This window comes from Anoplopoma fimbria, chromosome 6, assembly GCF_027596085.1.
Source record: "Anoplopoma fimbria isolate UVic2021 breed Golden Eagle Sablefish chromosome 6, Afim_UVic_2022, whole genome shotgun sequence".
Classification (NCBI taxonomy): domain Eukaryota; kingdom Metazoa; phylum Chordata; class Actinopteri; order Perciformes; family Anoplopomatidae; genus Anoplopoma; species Anoplopoma fimbria.
Genome location: NC_072454.1, coordinates 18,179,822 through 18,198,309, shown reverse-complemented (window position 1 = coordinate 18,198,309; position 18,488 = coordinate 18,179,822). Strand labels below are relative to the sequence as shown.

The window sequence follows — 18,488 nt, the reverse complement described above, 5'->3', positions numbered from 1 at the left end:
TAGAAATCATGTGAAACATTTTTTTATTGTTATTATTATGTTACAGCAATATGTTTAGCACATTCATTTCCTGGTTTCTAGTCGGGCAGACTTTAATGTGACACCGCCGATACTCGTCATCGTCGTCATCCATCCTGGGCATCCTGGTTCTCGGAAACAGGTAGGATGAACAATTTGGCTGCATATAGCTCATCTGTTAGGGAGGTGTTGTTGTTGAGGTGTATTTGAACAACGTAATGTTTTAAAAGATGATGACAGATAGCTAGCACTCAGTTTGGGTGGGTGTCTGTAGCCGGAGGTCAGCTTGTTCCTCGGAGGAGCTAGCTAACGTTAGCTAGCTTAGGTTGCTAACGAGCTGGCATATCAACAGCTGGAGGCAGGCAGCTGTCAGCATAGACACCAGTGCAGTGTTAACGCTACCCAGCTTTGACAGTTTAGTTTGCTGGACTTAAAACGACAAATAGGCACGGATATATAAGCGTATAAAGCACTGAAAGCTGCTATGACTTTGTAATTACTTAATATCTGTAAAGTTATTGCTTTAGTAACAGAAGTGCCGTTTTAATGCTGTTTAGGTGATTGGATGAAAGGTGAATAATAGAGAAGAGACATCTACTGACCAGGCACACGCCCTCAGATCATAAGTGTGTAAGCACTGTGCTACAAGGTCCTCGCGATGGAGCTGGCTCACAGTCTGCTGCTCAATGAAGATGCCTTGGCCCAGATCACTGAAGCAAAGAGGCCTGTCTTCATCTTCGAATGGCTCCGTTTCCTGGATAAAGTGCTTGTGGCAGCAAATAGGGTGACTATTAAGATTTTGGCATTGTTTTTCTGGGTGCCTTTTAAATTGTGTCAGTTTGTGACTTTTTCGTGCGCTTGCATGGCAGGTGGATGTGAAGGAGAAACAGAAAAAGCTGGTGGAACAGCTGACTGGACTGATCAGCAGTGCCCCTGGACCGCCAACAAGAAAACTGCTGGCCAAAAACCTTGCTACGCTCTACAGCATCGGGGACACCTTCACTGTTTTCCAGACTTTGGATAAATGCAATGACATCATCAAAAGCAAGGATGACACACCTGCGTACTTGCCAACAAAACTGTAAGATCCCATTTAAATTGCAGCTCTGTGTATTGTCATAAGTCATTTCTTCTGAATACAGATAGATATATGCTAGATAATATAGACATTTGCATTAAGATATAAGCTTTTCAGCGCTGCTCTCAGTGTTTCAGGCAGAAACTATAGCCCACCTTTTAAGGGTATTAGCAGTTAAGCCCAATGTTAATCTGCAAAGTGACATTTCATGTTTAAAGGGAGGGGGGGAGATTAAGTCTACATTACCAGATGTTAGGATGTCTCATGGAATGGAATCACGGTTGAGTGCTACTCCTTTTACTATAGATAATAATATGTTTGGAGCTTTGAGGTTAAATTTAACTCATGGCACATGCTATTAAGCCAGTCTGAATGTTTTCAAGAGGAAATTTTCATTATGAATGTTAAGATATCTGCATTTAAAAGAAACAAACAGTTGTTGCAGTTCAATTTCAAAAGTTTATTTATTTTGTATGTTCACCTAAGTTCTCATCGATTATTGCATTGCATTGTTTATCAATTTAAAGTGAACTATAATGTGTACTTTCATTTTAATGCATTCAGTATATTTTCTTCCAGTGCTGCCGTGGCATGTGTTGGAGCTTTTTATGAGAAGATGGGCAGGATGCTGGGAAGCTCTTTTCCAGACACCATTAATAATCTTTTGAAGGCATTAAAGAGTGCTGAGGTATGACTTTTAAGAGTACAATATTGGAAAATGGAATGCAGTTTTCCATTTTAATATAGTAAGAATATACTAGGTCAAAGTGTATACTGGAATATAGGAACAGAAATTGATAACTAAATACATTTGTTATTCAGAATCAGATGTGAAATGTATTCTAATCCTTCTGTCTTCCCATACTTTGTTGACGTAGTCCCAAGGCAGAGGAGAGATCCTTCTCAGTCTGCAGAAGGTGCTCTGTGGACTGGGTGGAGCTGCAGCCTCATGTCACAGAGATATCTACAAGAATGCCCGCTCTCTTCTCACAGACAGGTCTATGGCCGTACGCTGTGCTGTGGCAAAGGTTGGTCTCAGAAAAATGTAAAGAGTGTACTGTAAAAGAGTTACAGCTTGGATCCATGTTAACGTCATTGTTGCCGATGTCATTCACATACACTGCAACAGGAAATAAACTGGGACACATTTGGAATGTCTGAACTGTGAAATGGTCTTCTGTAAAAGATGATTTCCTGTTTAGAATACATAACAACTGTATATTGTACAAGTTGTATGGCCAGTATATTGCAAAGATATGTTTAAACTAAGCATCCAGATTGTTGATGTGCATCATCAGTCTGTCTATAATAGGTTGGATGTGTCCTTTACAAATGTTACTAACAGGACTCCAATCTTTATTTTCTTGTCTGGGTAGTGCCTGCTGGAGCTGCAGAATGAGGCAGTATTCATGTGGACCACAGAACTGGAGAACGTGGCCACCTTGTGTTTCAAGGCCTTGGAAGGATCTAACTATGGTGTTCGTGTAGCCGTGGCCAAACTGCTGGGGACAGTCATGGCCACTGCCCTGCTGCCCAAACAAGCAGCCGGTAGATTAAAGAGTTTATTTGTGTAGTTCACGTTCAGCTACCTTCATGTTGAGTAGACTAACTCACCACTCTAGTTCTTCATGAGCTCAATGCTTCTTTCCTCAGTGATGCGTCAGAATGTGAAGCGGGCCACTCTGGAGGAGGTGCTGGAGCTGATGGCCACGGGCTTTCTGCGAGGTGGCTCCGGCTTCCTGAAGAGTGGAGGGGAGATGTTGAAGGGGGGAGGCTCTGTCAGCAGGGAGGTGCGAGTGGGCGTCACACAGGTGAGGTGAATTCTCAAACATAAGAATCTGAGCCTGCATTATCTGTTTCAACTATTTGACACATGATCTCTCTTCATATTTCCCCAGGCCTATGTTGTGTTTGTGACTACACTTGGCGGTCAATGGCTGGAGCGCAACTTTGCTACATTCCTGTCCCATGTTTTGGACCTAGTGTCTCACCCACGGGCCACGCAGACACATGTTGACGCTGTGTACTCACGTCGCTGTGTTTCCTTCATGCTACGCGCCACCCTCGGGGGCTTACTTGGAGAGAAAGCACAAATTGCAGCCGGCAAAGAAATCTGCCAAGCCATCAGCAAACAAATGAGGGCTGTGGGTAAGGAGGATGGGGGGAAATATCACGGTTCAGAGCATTACAGAGTAAGTACTCATCCATTATTATCACTTTTAATTCACCCTTCATTCAGTTTCTACAATTCTTGCATGGTTGGCTCTTGGGTTGTATACAGATATGGTTTTCTTTTGTTGTGTGCGGAGATGGCTTTCCCTATTTCTGCTTCCTTTCTTGCTTTCTGCCTCTGCTTCTTTTGGATCGCTCTCCTCTTTCTTTACTTTTCTTTTTTACCACATGCAGTATCATAATATCTGTAACATTATCCATTACCAGCTCAGCATTAGAGTTATTAATGCTTGCATTATTGCATAGCCTTCATGGCTGTTTGCCATACTCTTATTGCATTGCAATCCCTAAGGAGCATGACCTAACTCTTTCTGACTGTTGACATCTGGCTTACACCAGCAGAAAAAACTGCATGTGCCACTAAATTCACAGACACATTTAGTAGGAACAAGCCATTTCCCCCCACAGCAACAAGACATACAATTTGCACGTTTGTCCATCATTAAGTTTTATTGATTTAAGTTTCCGCACAATTTTTTTTTCTGCATAACAACACATCAATCATTTTTTAAATCACCTTTATCTCATTAAAAAAGGATGATTCTTACTCTGATTTGCCTTGCAACCTTTTAAACTGATTTAAACTATGTCGAACATACATTCTTTCGTTCACATTGATGTTAAAACAGAATTTGAAAAGGACGCTGAATGTTGGTGTCTCTTGAGATGTGGTCCCGTGCTCTTTACTGTTCCTGCTGCTTGTAGCTTTTCTATCCAGCTGGATCTGTGAGACTTGAAATTAGACTTTGTGAAATATCTATGTTAAAAGTAACTTGAAAAATGTTTCCTGGATACATGATGGTAGTCGGCCCCCCTAGTGTATGTTCCCCTCTTTATTCTACAGTTGGTTCCCCTGTCCTAAATTGTATAGAATAACATGACTGCCACAGTTCAAGAAGCAGCTTAAAACTCTTCCGAAAGTAATTTCTTTCCTTTCCCTTCGTTTGATCTTTCTTGACTGTTGTGTATTTTAGCTCTGAGGATTTAAGTTCTTGATAAATTACCGTCAAATATTCTAATCAGTGATGTTTTTTAATTCAGATTAAGTTTCAGTGTTTTTTCTCTTTTGTCACATTTATTCTTTAATGCAATTATTATCATTGTTTAATGCATTGCACCTTTTTTGTTTAAAAAAAAAATTCCTCAGAGCTCTGTGGCATATAGCAGCTTGTTCCCCAGTATTTTGAAGGATTTCCGTGCTGCAGTTTAAAGATGTTCACATTCATAATGTGTGACAGCAATAAATGGACTAATGTGGACAGCCAGTTATGTTATTGCTTTGCATTTTAAGTAAAATGTCAGAATTATAATTAACTTAATAAAAAAAATGCCATCTTTATTTAAACTTTTTTCTCAAACTACCTTTCAATTCAGTACAAGTCACCTTTTCCATCAATGCTGCACACATTATTGATTAGTGACAGGTTACCTTATCTTTAAGGATTTCAGATCCTGTCAACTTAAACATTTTTTGCCTTTTTTATACTGACAAACCATTTTTATTTTTTTTCTCTGCCGCTTGTTTTTTCAGAGGCAGTTGTGAATGACATGAGTGGAGAGAACAAGGCAGGGGCAGCTGATGTCTCTGCCAGTCAGCATGTCATGGTGTGTGCCCTAAAAGAGCTGGGCAGTCTGGTTCAGAGCTTGAGTGCTACATCCTCACCACTCATTCAGGAGCCTTCAATAGGTGAGACAGACAACATATTAAATACGACATGTATTTAAGTACTCTTAACTGTCTATAAAGTGGGATAAACTGTGATTATATAAAGGATTATACTCCTAACTAGAGTGAAGATTAGCTTACTAGACCAACTCGTATAAATTTGGCCGGCATCTTCTCTAGCTTATGTGTTTTAACATTTCACTATCCTTTAAGCAGAATATTAGCTGCTAACAGAAATGTAAATCTTACATCCACTTATTCTACTGATTGCAAAAATGTTCACTGTTTATACAGTTATTACAAATATTACTCTTAAAGTAAAATATGTTGCAATCTCCAGCCAGAGGGAATTAATTTTGACTGGATTCATTCACAACCTCATATCATATTCCATGTGCCCTCTTCGCCAGGACTCCTCGAAACTGTGACCTCAGTGCTGCTGCACCCCAGCATGGCGGCTCGTTTGGCAGCTGCATGGTGCTTGCGCTGTGTTGCCGTGGCGCTGCCCTATCAGTTGACCCCACTGCTGGACCGCTGTGCGGAAAGAATAAATAACCTCAAGAGCTCACCTGAGGCTGTGAGCGGCTACAGCTTTGCGATGGCTGCTCTGCTCGGAGGCGTACACCAGTGTCCACTGGGTATCCCACACTCCAAGGGCAAGGTGTGTAGCCTGGGAATTGAAACTTATTGTCTCCTTCTCTTGTAGATCTGTATCTTGGGGTCTTTCTTCTTATTTTTGCTCTGATTGGCCTTTTCTACGAGTCACATAGATTGCCCTATAGAGATTTAACAGTTGTCTGTGTTATTTTCTTGTAGTTGGTGGTGAGTATAGCCGAGGACCTCCTGAGGACAGCTGCTCAGAATAGTCGACTGTCCCTGCAGCGCACACAGGCTGGATGGCTGCTGCTGGGTGCCCTCATGACTCTGGGTGAGCCTCCCAGACTGCTCTCTCTTAGTTCTTGGCTTTGATATGTCAAAAATACTGTCTCCCTCTCTTGTGTTGACGACATTTCCACCACATTGTGTTTATGCCCAGGTCCCTCCCTCGTGCGCTATCACCTTCCCAAGATGCTGCTGCTGTGGAGGAACGTGTTTCCTCGCTCCCAGAAGGAGCTGGAGGCAGAAAAGGCCAGAGGAGACTCCTTCACCTGGCAGGTCACCCTGGAGGGCCGAGCTGGAGCACTGTGTGGTAAGGAAACACACCGCCCTTTATAGCTGCACATCTCTGTGATGTAAGAAGACACAATTCTGACCAACTCGGCTGTTCCTTGTTCTTCTGTAGCCATGCGTAGCTTTGTGGCCCACTGTCCTGAGCTGCTTACAGAAGATGTGATCCGCAGACTGATGACACCCATTGAATGTGCCATGACCATGATGTCTCAGTGAGTGTGATGCTTTTAAGTATGGTTGATGTCTTTGTTGCACGCAGTACATAAATTTAGTCATGTGTGACTATTTCCTGCATTTCTTTTGTTGTTTCCAGATTATATATCTATTGCTTGTAATGTTTTTTCAGTGTCCCTGCCATCATTAAGGTCCATGGGGCTCACCTGAAAGCAAGTGCAGCAATGGTGAGGCTGCGGTTGTACGACATCCTGGCTCTGTTGCCTCCCAAGACCTATGAAGGTAACACAGTCACTTCTGCATTTTTCTTCACAGATTTTAGTAATATTTAAGTTTTTTTTAATAAAACAAACAAAAAAATGTTTTCTTGTGCAGGCAGCTTCAACGCCCTCCTGAGAGAGCTGGTGGCAGAGTTCACTTTGACTGACAACTCGGCCAACACTACCACCTCCTTGCTGCGCTCTCTCTGTCACTATGACGACAGTGTGCTGATGGGCTCATGGCTACAGGAGACGGACCACAAATGCATAGAGGATCAGGTGGGTAAAATCATAAATGACATGATGAATCCAAATACTACTACATGTATTAAAAATAAAGAGATTCTCATTTGCTTTGTAAATAGGTTGACAATAACTATCTATCCATTATTATGTGATGTCTTCATCACTGTTAATTCTACTGTGTGATGGCTCCTAAACAGTTGCAGCCCAACAGTGCTTCTGGCAGTGGAGCTCTGGAACACGATCCCTCCTCAATTTACCTGCGGGTTCCTGTAGGCGAGGCCATCCCAGGGCCTCTCCCTTTGGGTGTGTCCGTCATTGATGCTTCAGTGGCTCTGTTTGGTGTGGTGTTTCCCCATGTCTCCTTCAAACACAGGTAAGGGAATTTAGTTGTTGCTGCGGACATATGGACATATCTGCAACATATCAATATTTTGCAATATTGCAGTATGTATTTATATTCACTTTTGACCTGTTGTAAAGCTCTTGTGACATGCTTGTTTGGAATTTATTCTACCCCACTTATATGATTCAGGCTGCAGATGCTGGACCACTTTGCAGAGTGCGTAAAGCAGGCTAAAGGAGTTCGACAGCAGGCAGTCCAACTGAACATCTTCACTGCAGTGCTGAGTGCCCTCAAGGTGAGATAACTTGTTTCATATCCTCTTAAGACAGGAATGTCATGTTTCATTTTTCAGGTAATATAAACAATGGGAAATAATGTATCTCTCTTACTGACTGAAGGGTTTGGCAGAGAACAAGAGTACTCTTGGCCCTGAGGAGGTGCGTAAGTCGGCCCTGGCTCTGGTGATGGGGGCGCTGGACAATCCCAACCCCATCCTGCGCTGTGCTGCTGGAGAGGCTCTGGGCAGGATGGCTCAGGTGGTTGGAGAGGCTACCTTCATCGCCAGAATGGCACAGACCAGCTTTGATAAGTACGCATTTCATTTCTATATTATTAAGGGAGACTTGGTCAGCAAACCACCATTATAATCAGTTACATAGGGGAAAAAAATGTCAAGAATGTTTTCAGGAACATACAAAATTCAGTCTTTCATTGTCCTCATAATCTATCTTGCTCTGAATCTAGCTTACATTTCTATCCTTTGCTTTAATCCTGTGATCCATATCTCTTCTCCTCCTCTATTTCCAGACTGAAGTCTGCCCGTGATGTAGTATCAAGGACGGGCCATTCACTGGCTCTCGGCTGTCTGCATCGATATGTTGGAGGGATTGGCTCAGGCCAGCACTTAAAGACCAGTGTCAGCATCCTTTTGGCTCTGGCACAGGATGGGTCCTCTCATGAGGTCCAGGTACAGTGAATAACGCTGGAGGAATGAATTTTAAAATTCACCCACAGTTGATAGAAAATAGGATATTGTTGTGGTTTTTTTTTTTTTCTCCGTTTTTTTCATCTAAACTCCTTAGAGGAACATGTGTTGTTTTTTCTATTGTACCTAATGTCTTAGCCACATTTAAATAAATAAATAAATAAATCATTATTTGTACTATATACATTATTATTCAGATGTTCTCCATCTATTTTTTTTCATCAGACATGGGCTCTGCATTCTCTGGCTCTGATTGTGGATTCTAGTGGTCCCATGTACAGAGGCTATGTGGAGCCTACGCTGTCCCTGGTGCTCACCCTGCTCCTCACTGTGCCACCGTCTCACACAGAGGTGCACCAGTGTTTGGGCCGCTGCCTAGGAGCTCTCATCACCACTGTGGGACCAGAATTACAGGGTAACTGTTGCAGAAATAGAATCACAAACCTCCTTGTATGACTGAATCTTCTCACTTTTCCCGGACAGCAGGTGGCAGTGTAATCACACTAAAGGCCGCTGAAGTAGAATGAAAGACATACTGTGTCTCCTACAACTGCTAAAAATGCTGATTCTTTTTGACTCCTTCTAATCTGTGTCTTTGGGTTTGCTAGGAAATGGAGCCACTATCTCCACTATCCGGTCGTCCTGTCTTGTTGGTTGTGCCATAATGCAGGACCACTCCGATTCCCTTGTGCAGGCAGCTGCCATCTCATGTTTGCAGCAGCTGCACATGTTTGCGCCACGCCATGTCAACCTGTCCAGCCTTGTGCCCTGTCTCTGTGTAAGACATGTTGAGACATAATTAGTTTCAGATTATAGTAGTTTGTCTTAATCGTAATCATAATTTCTTGCTGTACTATGGGGTTCCTGCAGGTGCACCTGTGTAGCTCTCACCTGTTGCTGCGCCGTGCTGCCGTGGCCTGCCTGAGACAGCTGGCTCAGAGAGAGGCTGCAGAGGTTTGTGAGTATGCCATGAGCCTGGCAAAGAGAGGAGGAGACAACACTACAATCAGTGAGTACAAATCCTTAACCTGACAAGAGCATTCTGCTGAGTTCATATACCTAAGTTAGACACTGTGGCTCTTACTGTGTCGACTCTGTCCCTGGTTTAGATCTGAACATCACTGAAACTGGTCTGGAGGGCGTTCTGTTTGGCATGCTGGACCGGGAGACAGACAGGAAGCTGTGCTCTGATATCCATGATACACTGGGTCACATGCTCTCGTCTCTTGCTGTGGAAAAGCTTTCTCATTGGCTGAAGCTCTGCAAGGATGTCCTGGCAGCAACAACAGGTAAATCTTTAAAAAAGTCAAAATCTAAAGATTACAGCTGGAACATAAAACAAAGTATCACACAGCAACCCAATATCAGTTCAAAGGTTTTTTTTTACTAAATCTTCTCTTTTAAAACCTTGTATCATTAATGTTTTCATATCCTCTTTAAGATGTAGGAGGAGGAGGAGCTGTTGTATTTGAGGTGGAAAAGGATGAGGAAGACTCAGAGAAAAAGGACGAGATGGACGATGACACCATGTTCACAGGCCTGGGTGAAGATGACAAGTCCAAGCCCTCTGTGGCGCCACGCTGGGTGACGCGGGTATTTGCCGCGGACTGCTTGTGCCGCATCATCTTGCTGTGTGAAAATGACAAAGCACACTTTGACCTGGCAGCTGCCCGCTCTGCACAAGCCAAGAACCCCAAAGGTACGATTCCCCTTGCTGCCAGAGCAGAGTAGCTCAGGGTTCACCTCAAGGACTTGAGATTGATTTAGGCCACCTGTGATCTGTGTCTGTGCTTCAAAGTGATTTTCTAAAGTCATATACCAATATTAAAACTGTTGCTTACAAAGAGCGTAAGGAACATATTTTCTGCTAACCAATGGACCAGCTATTTGTTTAATACAGACTACAGTTTTTTGTTTTTTATATATTTTTATGACCTCCAGGCAGTTAAAATGGCAGCTGCTTAATAAAGCTCATTCATGTGCTTTTATGTAAAGATGGAACAAAGCTAGAGAGCAAACACATGTGTGAGGGATTTTCTTTCTTCTTTGTGACAAATGGAGGAGCAGATATTTATACAAGCTCCTCTGAAATACGGCAGCCCTTACAGACCAGACAGTCATGGCCCAGTGTAGTGGTTTTGCAGCTCTGGAAGCAGCTAAACCAAATTGAATGACTAGGCTTGAGTTGATGGTTTGTCTGCATGTTCATGTGTCTAACTATTCCCTTGTATTCCCAGCCTCAAGGTCAATACCTGGTTTCTTTGAGTCAACCTTCAAGAAACTGTTTTGTTGTGTCCTTCTGTATTGAATCTTCAATTAATTCTCAGAAATGAAAAGTGTTAAAAAAGCACAGGGACATTGCAGGAGGCAACATTTGTATTTTTTTGCTGCATGCAAACCATCATCAAAGAATAGCAAAATTATATAATAAACAATGACTGGCAAATGTTGAAATTCACATAAATCTGTTCTCAATTGTATTTTCTAATTGATTAATTTGGCTGCTCACTGAGGTCACATTTCTTACAATGATTATAAATGTGTTTGTATTCCCCACTCAATCCTTGTTCCATCTTTGTCCATCCAGGAGATCAGTTAGTGCTCCATTTGTCTGACCTCATTCGCATGGCCTTCATGGCGGCCACAGACCACAGTAACCAGCTGAGGATGGCCGGCCTGCAGGCACTGGAGGACATCATTAAAAAGTTTGCGTCCGTACCAGAGCCCGAGTTTCCAGGACACGTTATCCTGGAACAATACCAGGCCAATGTGAGTCAGAAACGCATCATATTGCATTATGCTGCCCAAATTCATAATGACCCAGCAAATGTGATACAAAATTAAAAAAAGTGAACACTGTACCAATCATCTATACATTTAGGTTGGAGCTGCCCTCAGACCGGCATTCTCACCTGATACACCGTCCGACATAACAGCTAAGGCATGCCAGGTAAGAAACCCTGCTTTTTTAACAAACATTTAGAGGAAACTTAAAAAACATCTATTAGATGAAAACCATTTCACTCCATAGCCGTGTTTGATGTTTGCACTGCAGAAATGCAGAGATGCACCTAACCAGCTCTGTTTGTACTCTAACATTCATTCTAATGAACAGCTCTTAGATATAATAATATGCTGTATTTTGATGGTGCTTCTACAATGCCTGGTAATTGCCAGTGCACAGTGACTCATCATCCCCCCAGAAGCCAGCAGTGTCGTGATTTCTGCCTTAATGCTCTACTTATTTGACTGCTGTGAAGAAAAATAGCAAACATGTCACCAGTATCATTAAAAAAACCCTTCTCACTTTGACATTTCCATCTGTATCTCTAGATTAGGGTTTGTGACGACTCAGACTTTTTCTGTTCTTCGTCTCAGGGTTTTTCTTTTCTCAATGTAAAGATTAACTAAGAACAACATGGAAAACAAAATATAGATCCATATTACCTTGGACCTACCCAAGGTGGCAACATTACCTAGAGTGAAATGTGACTGTAGTTCAAATAAGCAAAAAAAGGTGGCTCGCAAAGTACATTTGCATCGTAACTCATTTGTAGCTCTCCTTCTCTTGCCCTTGGCCGCCTGACAATCTAATAGCAGTTCTCTTCAGAATTATGTAATCTTGTAATGTCTGCTCCACTTAGCCCTAAATTGTCCGCCCTATGTATTAATAACTGCTCCCCCAACCCCTTTAATGTGGGGTTGGGAGTTGGGGGTGTCATACAGCCCCCTTTATTATGGCTAATCCACCTTGAACCCTCTGTTATGTAATGCAGGTCTTTTACATTACCGCATCAGTTGTAAGGCTGTGGGTGCTGTAAATGGTCAATTTGTTTTATCATTTATTACTTTGACCCCTCTATCTGACCACAGGTGTGTAGTACGTGGATTGGAAGTGGCGTAGTCAGTGACCTCAATGACCTGCGGCGAGTCCACAACCTGCTTGTGTCGTCGCTGGACAAGGTGCAGGCTGGGAAAGGCTCATCCAGTCAGCTATACAGTGAGAGTGCCACCACGATGGAGAAACTGGCCGTGCTAAAGGCGTGGGCTGAGGTGAGACTGAAGTCATCAATCAGAGTACTGTCACGTATTTGTTACATTACAGATGATGTACATAATAAGGCTGACTACACAAACTGGCGTTTTTTCTCAGGTGTATGTGGTGGCAATGAAGATCAAGAAAGACGCCGAGTCTAAGCCTGCCAAACCAGTCCGAAATGGAGACGACGACGATGATGAAGACGATCTGGGCGCCAACGTGCTTCCACCCGACAGCCTCATCACTTTGGTGCAGCCAGAGCTGCCCTCGCTGAGCCGCCTGTGGCTGGCTATGCTGCGAGACTACGCTCTGCTCACTCTGCCTTCTGAGTTCTCCAGTCAGCTGCCCCCTGACGGTACAAGACGGATTCTTCTTCTAGCAAAATCAAATTTCTATCACATCTCTTCATATGCATGGACACATGTACATTACAGTGTAGTTTTGCAGTGTTTCTGATAGTACATGGATATTTAGCCAACTTCAAACACTAGCCTTTGAGTTATTTGCTCTAGTTGTGGTCCAATAAAAATTTAGATTTTATCCTCTAGAGAGCAACTCCAGACATTACAACAACAAAAAAATCAATGTAATTTGGAAAATGTCTAATAAAATGTCAACAAAAACACCTTACTATCATACTGTAAAATAGCCGTTTGATGGGATAAGATGTTCCAGCACGTTGTTGGAGATGTTATGGGGCACTTGTTCTTGAATGAGTATTTGTCATTTGTTCACCAATTAGGGAAATGTAATGAATATATTTAGGTGGTCTTAACATAAATATACAATTTAGGGGCATATATTTTATTATGGTGCATTTGTAAACAATTCCGATTGCGTTTCAAAGTAATATGTTAATTTCGTTGTGTGTCTGTGTTCAGGTGGAGCGTTTTATACTCCAGAGACTATAGACACAGCAAGGCTCCATTATCGCAGTTCCTGGGCCCCCGTCCTGCATGCTGTGGCCCTTTGGCTGAGCAGCACCGGGTTCGGAGCTGGTGAAGAGAAAGAGGAGGTCCCCTCGTCTCTCTCCAGGGCTCCTGCTATTCCTCAAGCACCCTCCTCAACCACAAAGACCTTTGAGGAGTCGGTCAAAGACAGGATGCATCTAATGTTGGGTAAAGAGATACACAGCATGTGTGGTTTATAGTATTCATGTTACTGTGTTTGGCTCTTATTGAGTCCCCAAAAAACCCTTTATATAGGTATTCTTAAAAAAACAAAACTAAACACTTTTTCTTGGCGACAGCATTTGGTTTACCTCACAGCCACGGATCAACATCACATCTGCCGACAGTCACAGGGGTGGCGGCGGATAGAAAAAGAGAATGGTATGAACACACCCTAAGTGCTTTTCTGTGTTCTGTCTCTCAGGTGTCAGTATAGAGTTTCTTTGCTTCCCCCGGCCCGAGGAGCCCATTGAACATGTGATGTCCTGCCTGCAAGCTCTATTCACTCTGCTAGAATCTCCAAGTGCTAAGATCCATATTGCAGAGGACCAGGTAAAGACAAGTTTGAGTGCAAAAATTACAGGAAATAGTATAGTCCAAATAATATATAGTGTATAGAAAAATATTAAAACCTTGTACTGCATTTTGTATCTACATTTTTGGAAACAATATTTGTATTTATTTGTAATTTGCATTTAAAAAGCAGCATTGCTTTCATATGTTAACAGTAATTCTAGCACTGCATAAACTAAAATTAAATAGTAACTTTTACAAAGTACAAAATATAAAGAGTGGATTTTATGCATGGCCTCTGTTGTTTACAACTCGCATTAGTTATTTTATTGAACTAGTTCAAGTGATATATTTACCAGTGACTGATCACCACCTCAATGCAAATATGTGGTGAATACCGCAAGTCCACGTGATATTTACTAACCTAACGAGATGACAAGGATCGCTCCAATGCACTATTAAACAATTAACCGCCACACAATAGATAATGGGATACTGAGAGCTTCAAAGGAAACATAGATTGTGTACTACAAATTCAGAAAAAGATCAAGTTGTATTTCTTGGCTGCATTTAGTGGAGCCTTTGAATTAAGACAGGCTTTTTTCTAATATATGACGTTGTTAGCCAGTCTAGAATTGTAGACTTCTGAAGATCCAGCCCCTTAAAAAATATATATAGTTGAAAATCTGTTACCAAACAGTATGAAAGTGTTTTGAAGATGTTTTTATTGGCGTTAGAACTTTTGACTCTCTGTATAAAACCATGTATTACTCAGATAAAACAACCATTCACGGACCAAGATAGTGAATCAAATGTGCCGAGCATTATAAACATCAATGTTCACATTCCTGGTGTTTCACAGACACATTACTGTAAATGTTTTTTCTGTTGTAGCTGTTGGCAGTGGAGCTGCTGAATGTGCTCCACAGGCTGCTGCTGACCCGGGATCCTCCTGCTGTACAGCTCCAGGTCATTGCTGTGGTACAGGAGACCATCAGGGCTGCACAGGACCATCTGCAGCGACAGAAAGCCAGCAAGGGTCAGGAAATAACACACTCTGTTTACTTGACGTTACGCTTAAAACGTAAAACTCACCATGCTGTAAAGGATTAAAGTTTTATCTTCATAGATAATTTGTTAAAAATGATGTGACTGTTTTAGTGATCTAGGTCACTATGTTATTTTGTTCAGTCAAAGAGGAGGAAGGCGAAAAAGACTCTCAGCCCAGCCTCGGTGAAGGAGGAGACACAGGGGAGCTCATACCCGGCAAGTCTCTGGTGTTTGCAGCCATGGAGCTGCTTGTGTTCGTCCTGGTCCGCCACCTGCCGCAGCTTAATGCACGTGTGAAGGAGTCACCCAGCCATGTGCCACTCAGGCCTCAGCGACTACCTGAAGAAAGTGCCCGTCTGGTGGCGAACACAGTTTCCATCCTGGCAGAACTGCCATCTCTCTGCTCTCCTGCTGGTGAGGCCCTGAAGCAAAATGCAACAACACATATACTCACACACACACATGCAAAATCTGAAAAAGACAGAAGCAAACCTGTAGAATCACGGTACACATTGAAAGCAAATCTCTGTTCCAACTTTGATGATTTATTTAGAATTATTAGCCTGCTTGGCCTGCATTGTTGAGGTTTGTGTATGCTATTGATGAACTAAACTGTTTCTGCTGTGGTCTCTGCTTGCTCTTCTTGCCCTTCTTGCCATATGGTGTTAGCTTTATGTATTTGTGTGAGATTAAGAGTGAGTATGAATATTATTAGCATAGCAATGTGGTTTCACTATGAAATGCCAATTTCTCACAGTTTCTTTTCACCTTTACAGGAAGCATGACCATCCTTCCCACAGTGCTCTTCCTAATCACGGGGGTGCTGAGGGAAGCTGCAGTTAAGACTGCTGACAACTCGGTTCCTGTGACTGTGTCAGCCGCCCTGCAGGGCATAAAGACCATCATCACCTCCCCACTGGCCCGGTTGGAGGGCATGCAGACACAGTGGACTGGCCTTGTGAGGAGCAGCCTGGCATCTGTACTCGAGAACTCACAGCCAGGTACGCAAACGCACACCCATGTTCGACCAGGGGGTAAGAAAACAGTAGGACATCATAATTCATTGACAGTATGCATTTTTTTTGTAGATGAGTCCAGGCCTGACATGGATGAGGTCAGTATGTTAACAGCAATCACACTCTTCCTGCTGTCTGCCAGCAATGAACTTGTAGGAGTAACCGTCCTGCAGAAGGGCTGCATGGACCGTTTCCGAAATGCCCTCAACTCTAGTGATCCCTGGGTAAGAACCTGTACATACAAACACAGCTGAGGTTTGATGAGAATCTCAACCTGGATCATTTTTGAATGCCTGATCAAAGGTGTATTCTACCTATGTGAGGCCAAGTTAATTGAGTGATTTCATTATTTTTGCCACAGGTTCAGGCACGGTGTTACCAGCTGCTGTTGTCAGTGTTTCAGCACTCCAGCCGCGCGCTGTCTACTCCGTACATCCACGCTCTGGCTCCACTCATGATGGAGAAGCTGAGGGCAGTGGAGCGCAGTCGGCCAGGGACTGCTGCTGAGCTGCAGGCTGTGCAGGAGGGCATCAGGGTCCTAGAGAATCTGGTCGGCATGGGTGAAGAGCAGAACCGTAAGTATGCCTCTACCTAATGGACCAATACAGTTCTGTATTTGTTCCATTAAAGTGTTTAGCTCCACTAAAGTAGGCCCCTTAAAGTGTTTAGCTCAATTCCTTTGAATGTGTGCTGTCAAAGATCAGAGCACTATAGCATTAAATGCTAAATGTAGAATCCCTGCTCTGGTTTACTGTCAATTTAACTATTGATTTCAACATTGTGATATTCTATAATCTATATCATGTATTCAAATTATACATTTTGTATTTTGTTTCCCCAATTATCTTGTTTTTATTACCCTAGTAAAGCAAACGGCACTGCATATTACAGAAAATGCTATAAAAAGTTGATTGATTTTATATTTGTCTTATATTCAGATGTGATCTACTGTAGTTTATTCCATGCTTGGTGTTCAAACAGTTTTCAGATTATTTCATTGATTAATGAAAGGGAAATGAACAACAGCAAATCATCACATTGGAGTATTGAGTTTATTTATGGCCTCACTTTTCTGTTGATCTTATTAGTTTTGCTATTGGTGATTATCTTTTAAAATGTTTTTTTTAATTATTTGTTTAATAGGGGTGCAGTTGCTGGCTCTTCTGGTACCAACTCTTGTCTCCTACCTTTTGGATGAAAATGCCATCTCCTCTGCGCCCCAAGTCTCCAGAGCCCTGCATGATTTTGCCCTTCAGAACTTGATGCGGATTGGCCCCCTCTATCCAGCTGCCTTCAAGATAGTAATTGGTGCAGCACCTGAGCTTAAAATCCGTTTGGAGTCTGCTATACGCGCCAACCAGGCCAGCAACAGAGCCAAAGCTGCAGCCAGGCAAGCTCAGCCGACTGTGCAAGCTGCGCCAACCATCAAACTCAAGACCAGCTTCTTCTGAAGTCTCCAAAATGAACTGTACACTCTTGCAGCCTAAATGATTGTTGTCTCTTTAGGTTTGTCTTGTTGTCTGTCAACAGAGTACCACATGTCATGTTTGTATCAACTGCAGTTTCTTAAGTGTATTTATTTATTCTACATGTCATTGATGTTTTTGATGGGTGAGAACTCGTCTCGAAGTCAAGAAGGAAATTATGTACATTTCATTAAAAGGCGTTTGAATGTTCACTTTTTAAAAAAGCTCACTTTAATTTTTGTAGGATGTTCTGATTGTGTGATTGTATCATTTCTGGACTTGATGCACATTTATAAAGGGACACGATTTACATATTTTCTCTTGATCTTGTCCTTTTTGTCTGGTCATCATCCCTTACTCCCCAGAAGTTGATGTTAACTGTGCCATTTTCTGTGATTTTGTATCACCATGAGCATGGCAGGCATTTTTTTGTTCTTTTGATTCCAATCATGCATGTTTGTTACATGGAGCTGGTTAAGTACTTGACCTTTGGGTCTGCTGATTGTCACTGATGGATGTTTTTGTTCTTTGTTTTTGTTTCTTTGGTTGAATAATTGTTTTTTCTCTTTAATTATGTTGTAAGCATTCATTTTGATTATCATTATTTTGAGCACAGAATGAGATTTTATTAGAGCCAATTGAATATTAAACGTATCATGCTTTCGAATTATTTTTACGGAAATTGTAATTTAAACAGACAGTTAATTGGTCTGCTGATAAATGGGCGGGCACTTAATCATGTAAACTACAGTATGTGCTGCATATCATACAGACTGTTGTATTGATTTTTGATCCATATCAGTCTATTTGTAGTTACATAGTAGCTACATAAATGGGTGAACATAAACATAAATTGGCAGATTGGTTGAAATGGTCGAAATGGTCCGATGTTACATCCCACCCTCATTTCTTTGAAATGTGAATAAAGTTGCTTTGACCTCACTATGCTTATGTCTGTATTCGGTTACAAACTCTAGCCGAGAGGGTTTAACCCAGTTTTGTAATAAACACTGATGCAGGATCTGTTACAGAACGTACAAGATTTTACACTTCATGATAAATATTTTATTGCTTATTTATAATACTTGTTTTTTTATTTTATCTTGTTTTTCTTTTACTATGTCTCTTGTTTGCACTATAACCCATGCTGCTGTAATCCTGTAAATGTCCCCGCTGCGGGGCTAATAAAGGATTATTTTATTTTATCTTATCTATAATGGGTAAAATAAACAAGGAGAATGGTCCTCCGCGGAGTCTGGGTCAGTGAATCAAGCGCCCCCAA

General features: G+C 42.1%; 1 protein-coding gene across 2 annotated transcripts; it reads left to right on the top strand.

Annotated features, from left to right (window-relative positions):
* The first annotated feature begins 114 nt into the window (after positions 1-114).
* Positions 115-18,345, top strand: heatr5b (HEAT repeat containing 5B). 2 transcript variants are annotated; one of them, XM_054599886.1, is made up of 36 exons: positions 115-160; positions 638-802; positions 888-1,099; positions 1,676-1,784; positions 1,975-2,124; positions 2,473-2,644; positions 2,750-2,907; positions 2,995-3,244; positions 4,860-5,015; positions 5,405-5,655; positions 5,811-5,922; positions 6,031-6,183; positions 6,277-6,376; positions 6,511-6,620; positions 6,714-6,877; positions 7,042-7,217; positions 7,377-7,482; positions 7,586-7,776; positions 7,995-8,154; positions 8,398-8,587; positions 8,781-8,950; positions 9,043-9,181; positions 9,282-9,461; positions 9,614-9,871; positions 10,760-10,941; positions 11,054-11,122; positions 12,046-12,225; positions 12,326-12,566; positions 13,093-13,329; positions 13,586-13,713; positions 14,569-14,713; positions 14,866-15,138; positions 15,501-15,725; positions 15,813-15,964; positions 16,102-16,315; positions 16,884-18,345. In XM_054599886.1, the coding sequence occupies exons 2-36, from the start codon at positions 677-679 to the stop codon at positions 17,189-17,191; spliced, it is 6,147 nt and encodes a 2,048-aa protein (XP_054455861.1). In that variant the 5' UTR covers positions 115-160; positions 638-676; the 3' UTR covers positions 17,192-18,345. The 2 variants fall into 2 exon arrangements, with proteins under 2 accessions (XP_054455861.1, XP_054455862.1); XM_054599887.1 differs by lacking the exons at positions 115-160; positions 638-802; positions 888-1,099; ... (2 more) ...; positions 2,473-2,644; positions 2,750-2,907 and having other exon boundaries at positions 3,232-3,288.
* The last annotated feature ends 143 nt before the right edge of the window (positions 18,346-18,488 follow it).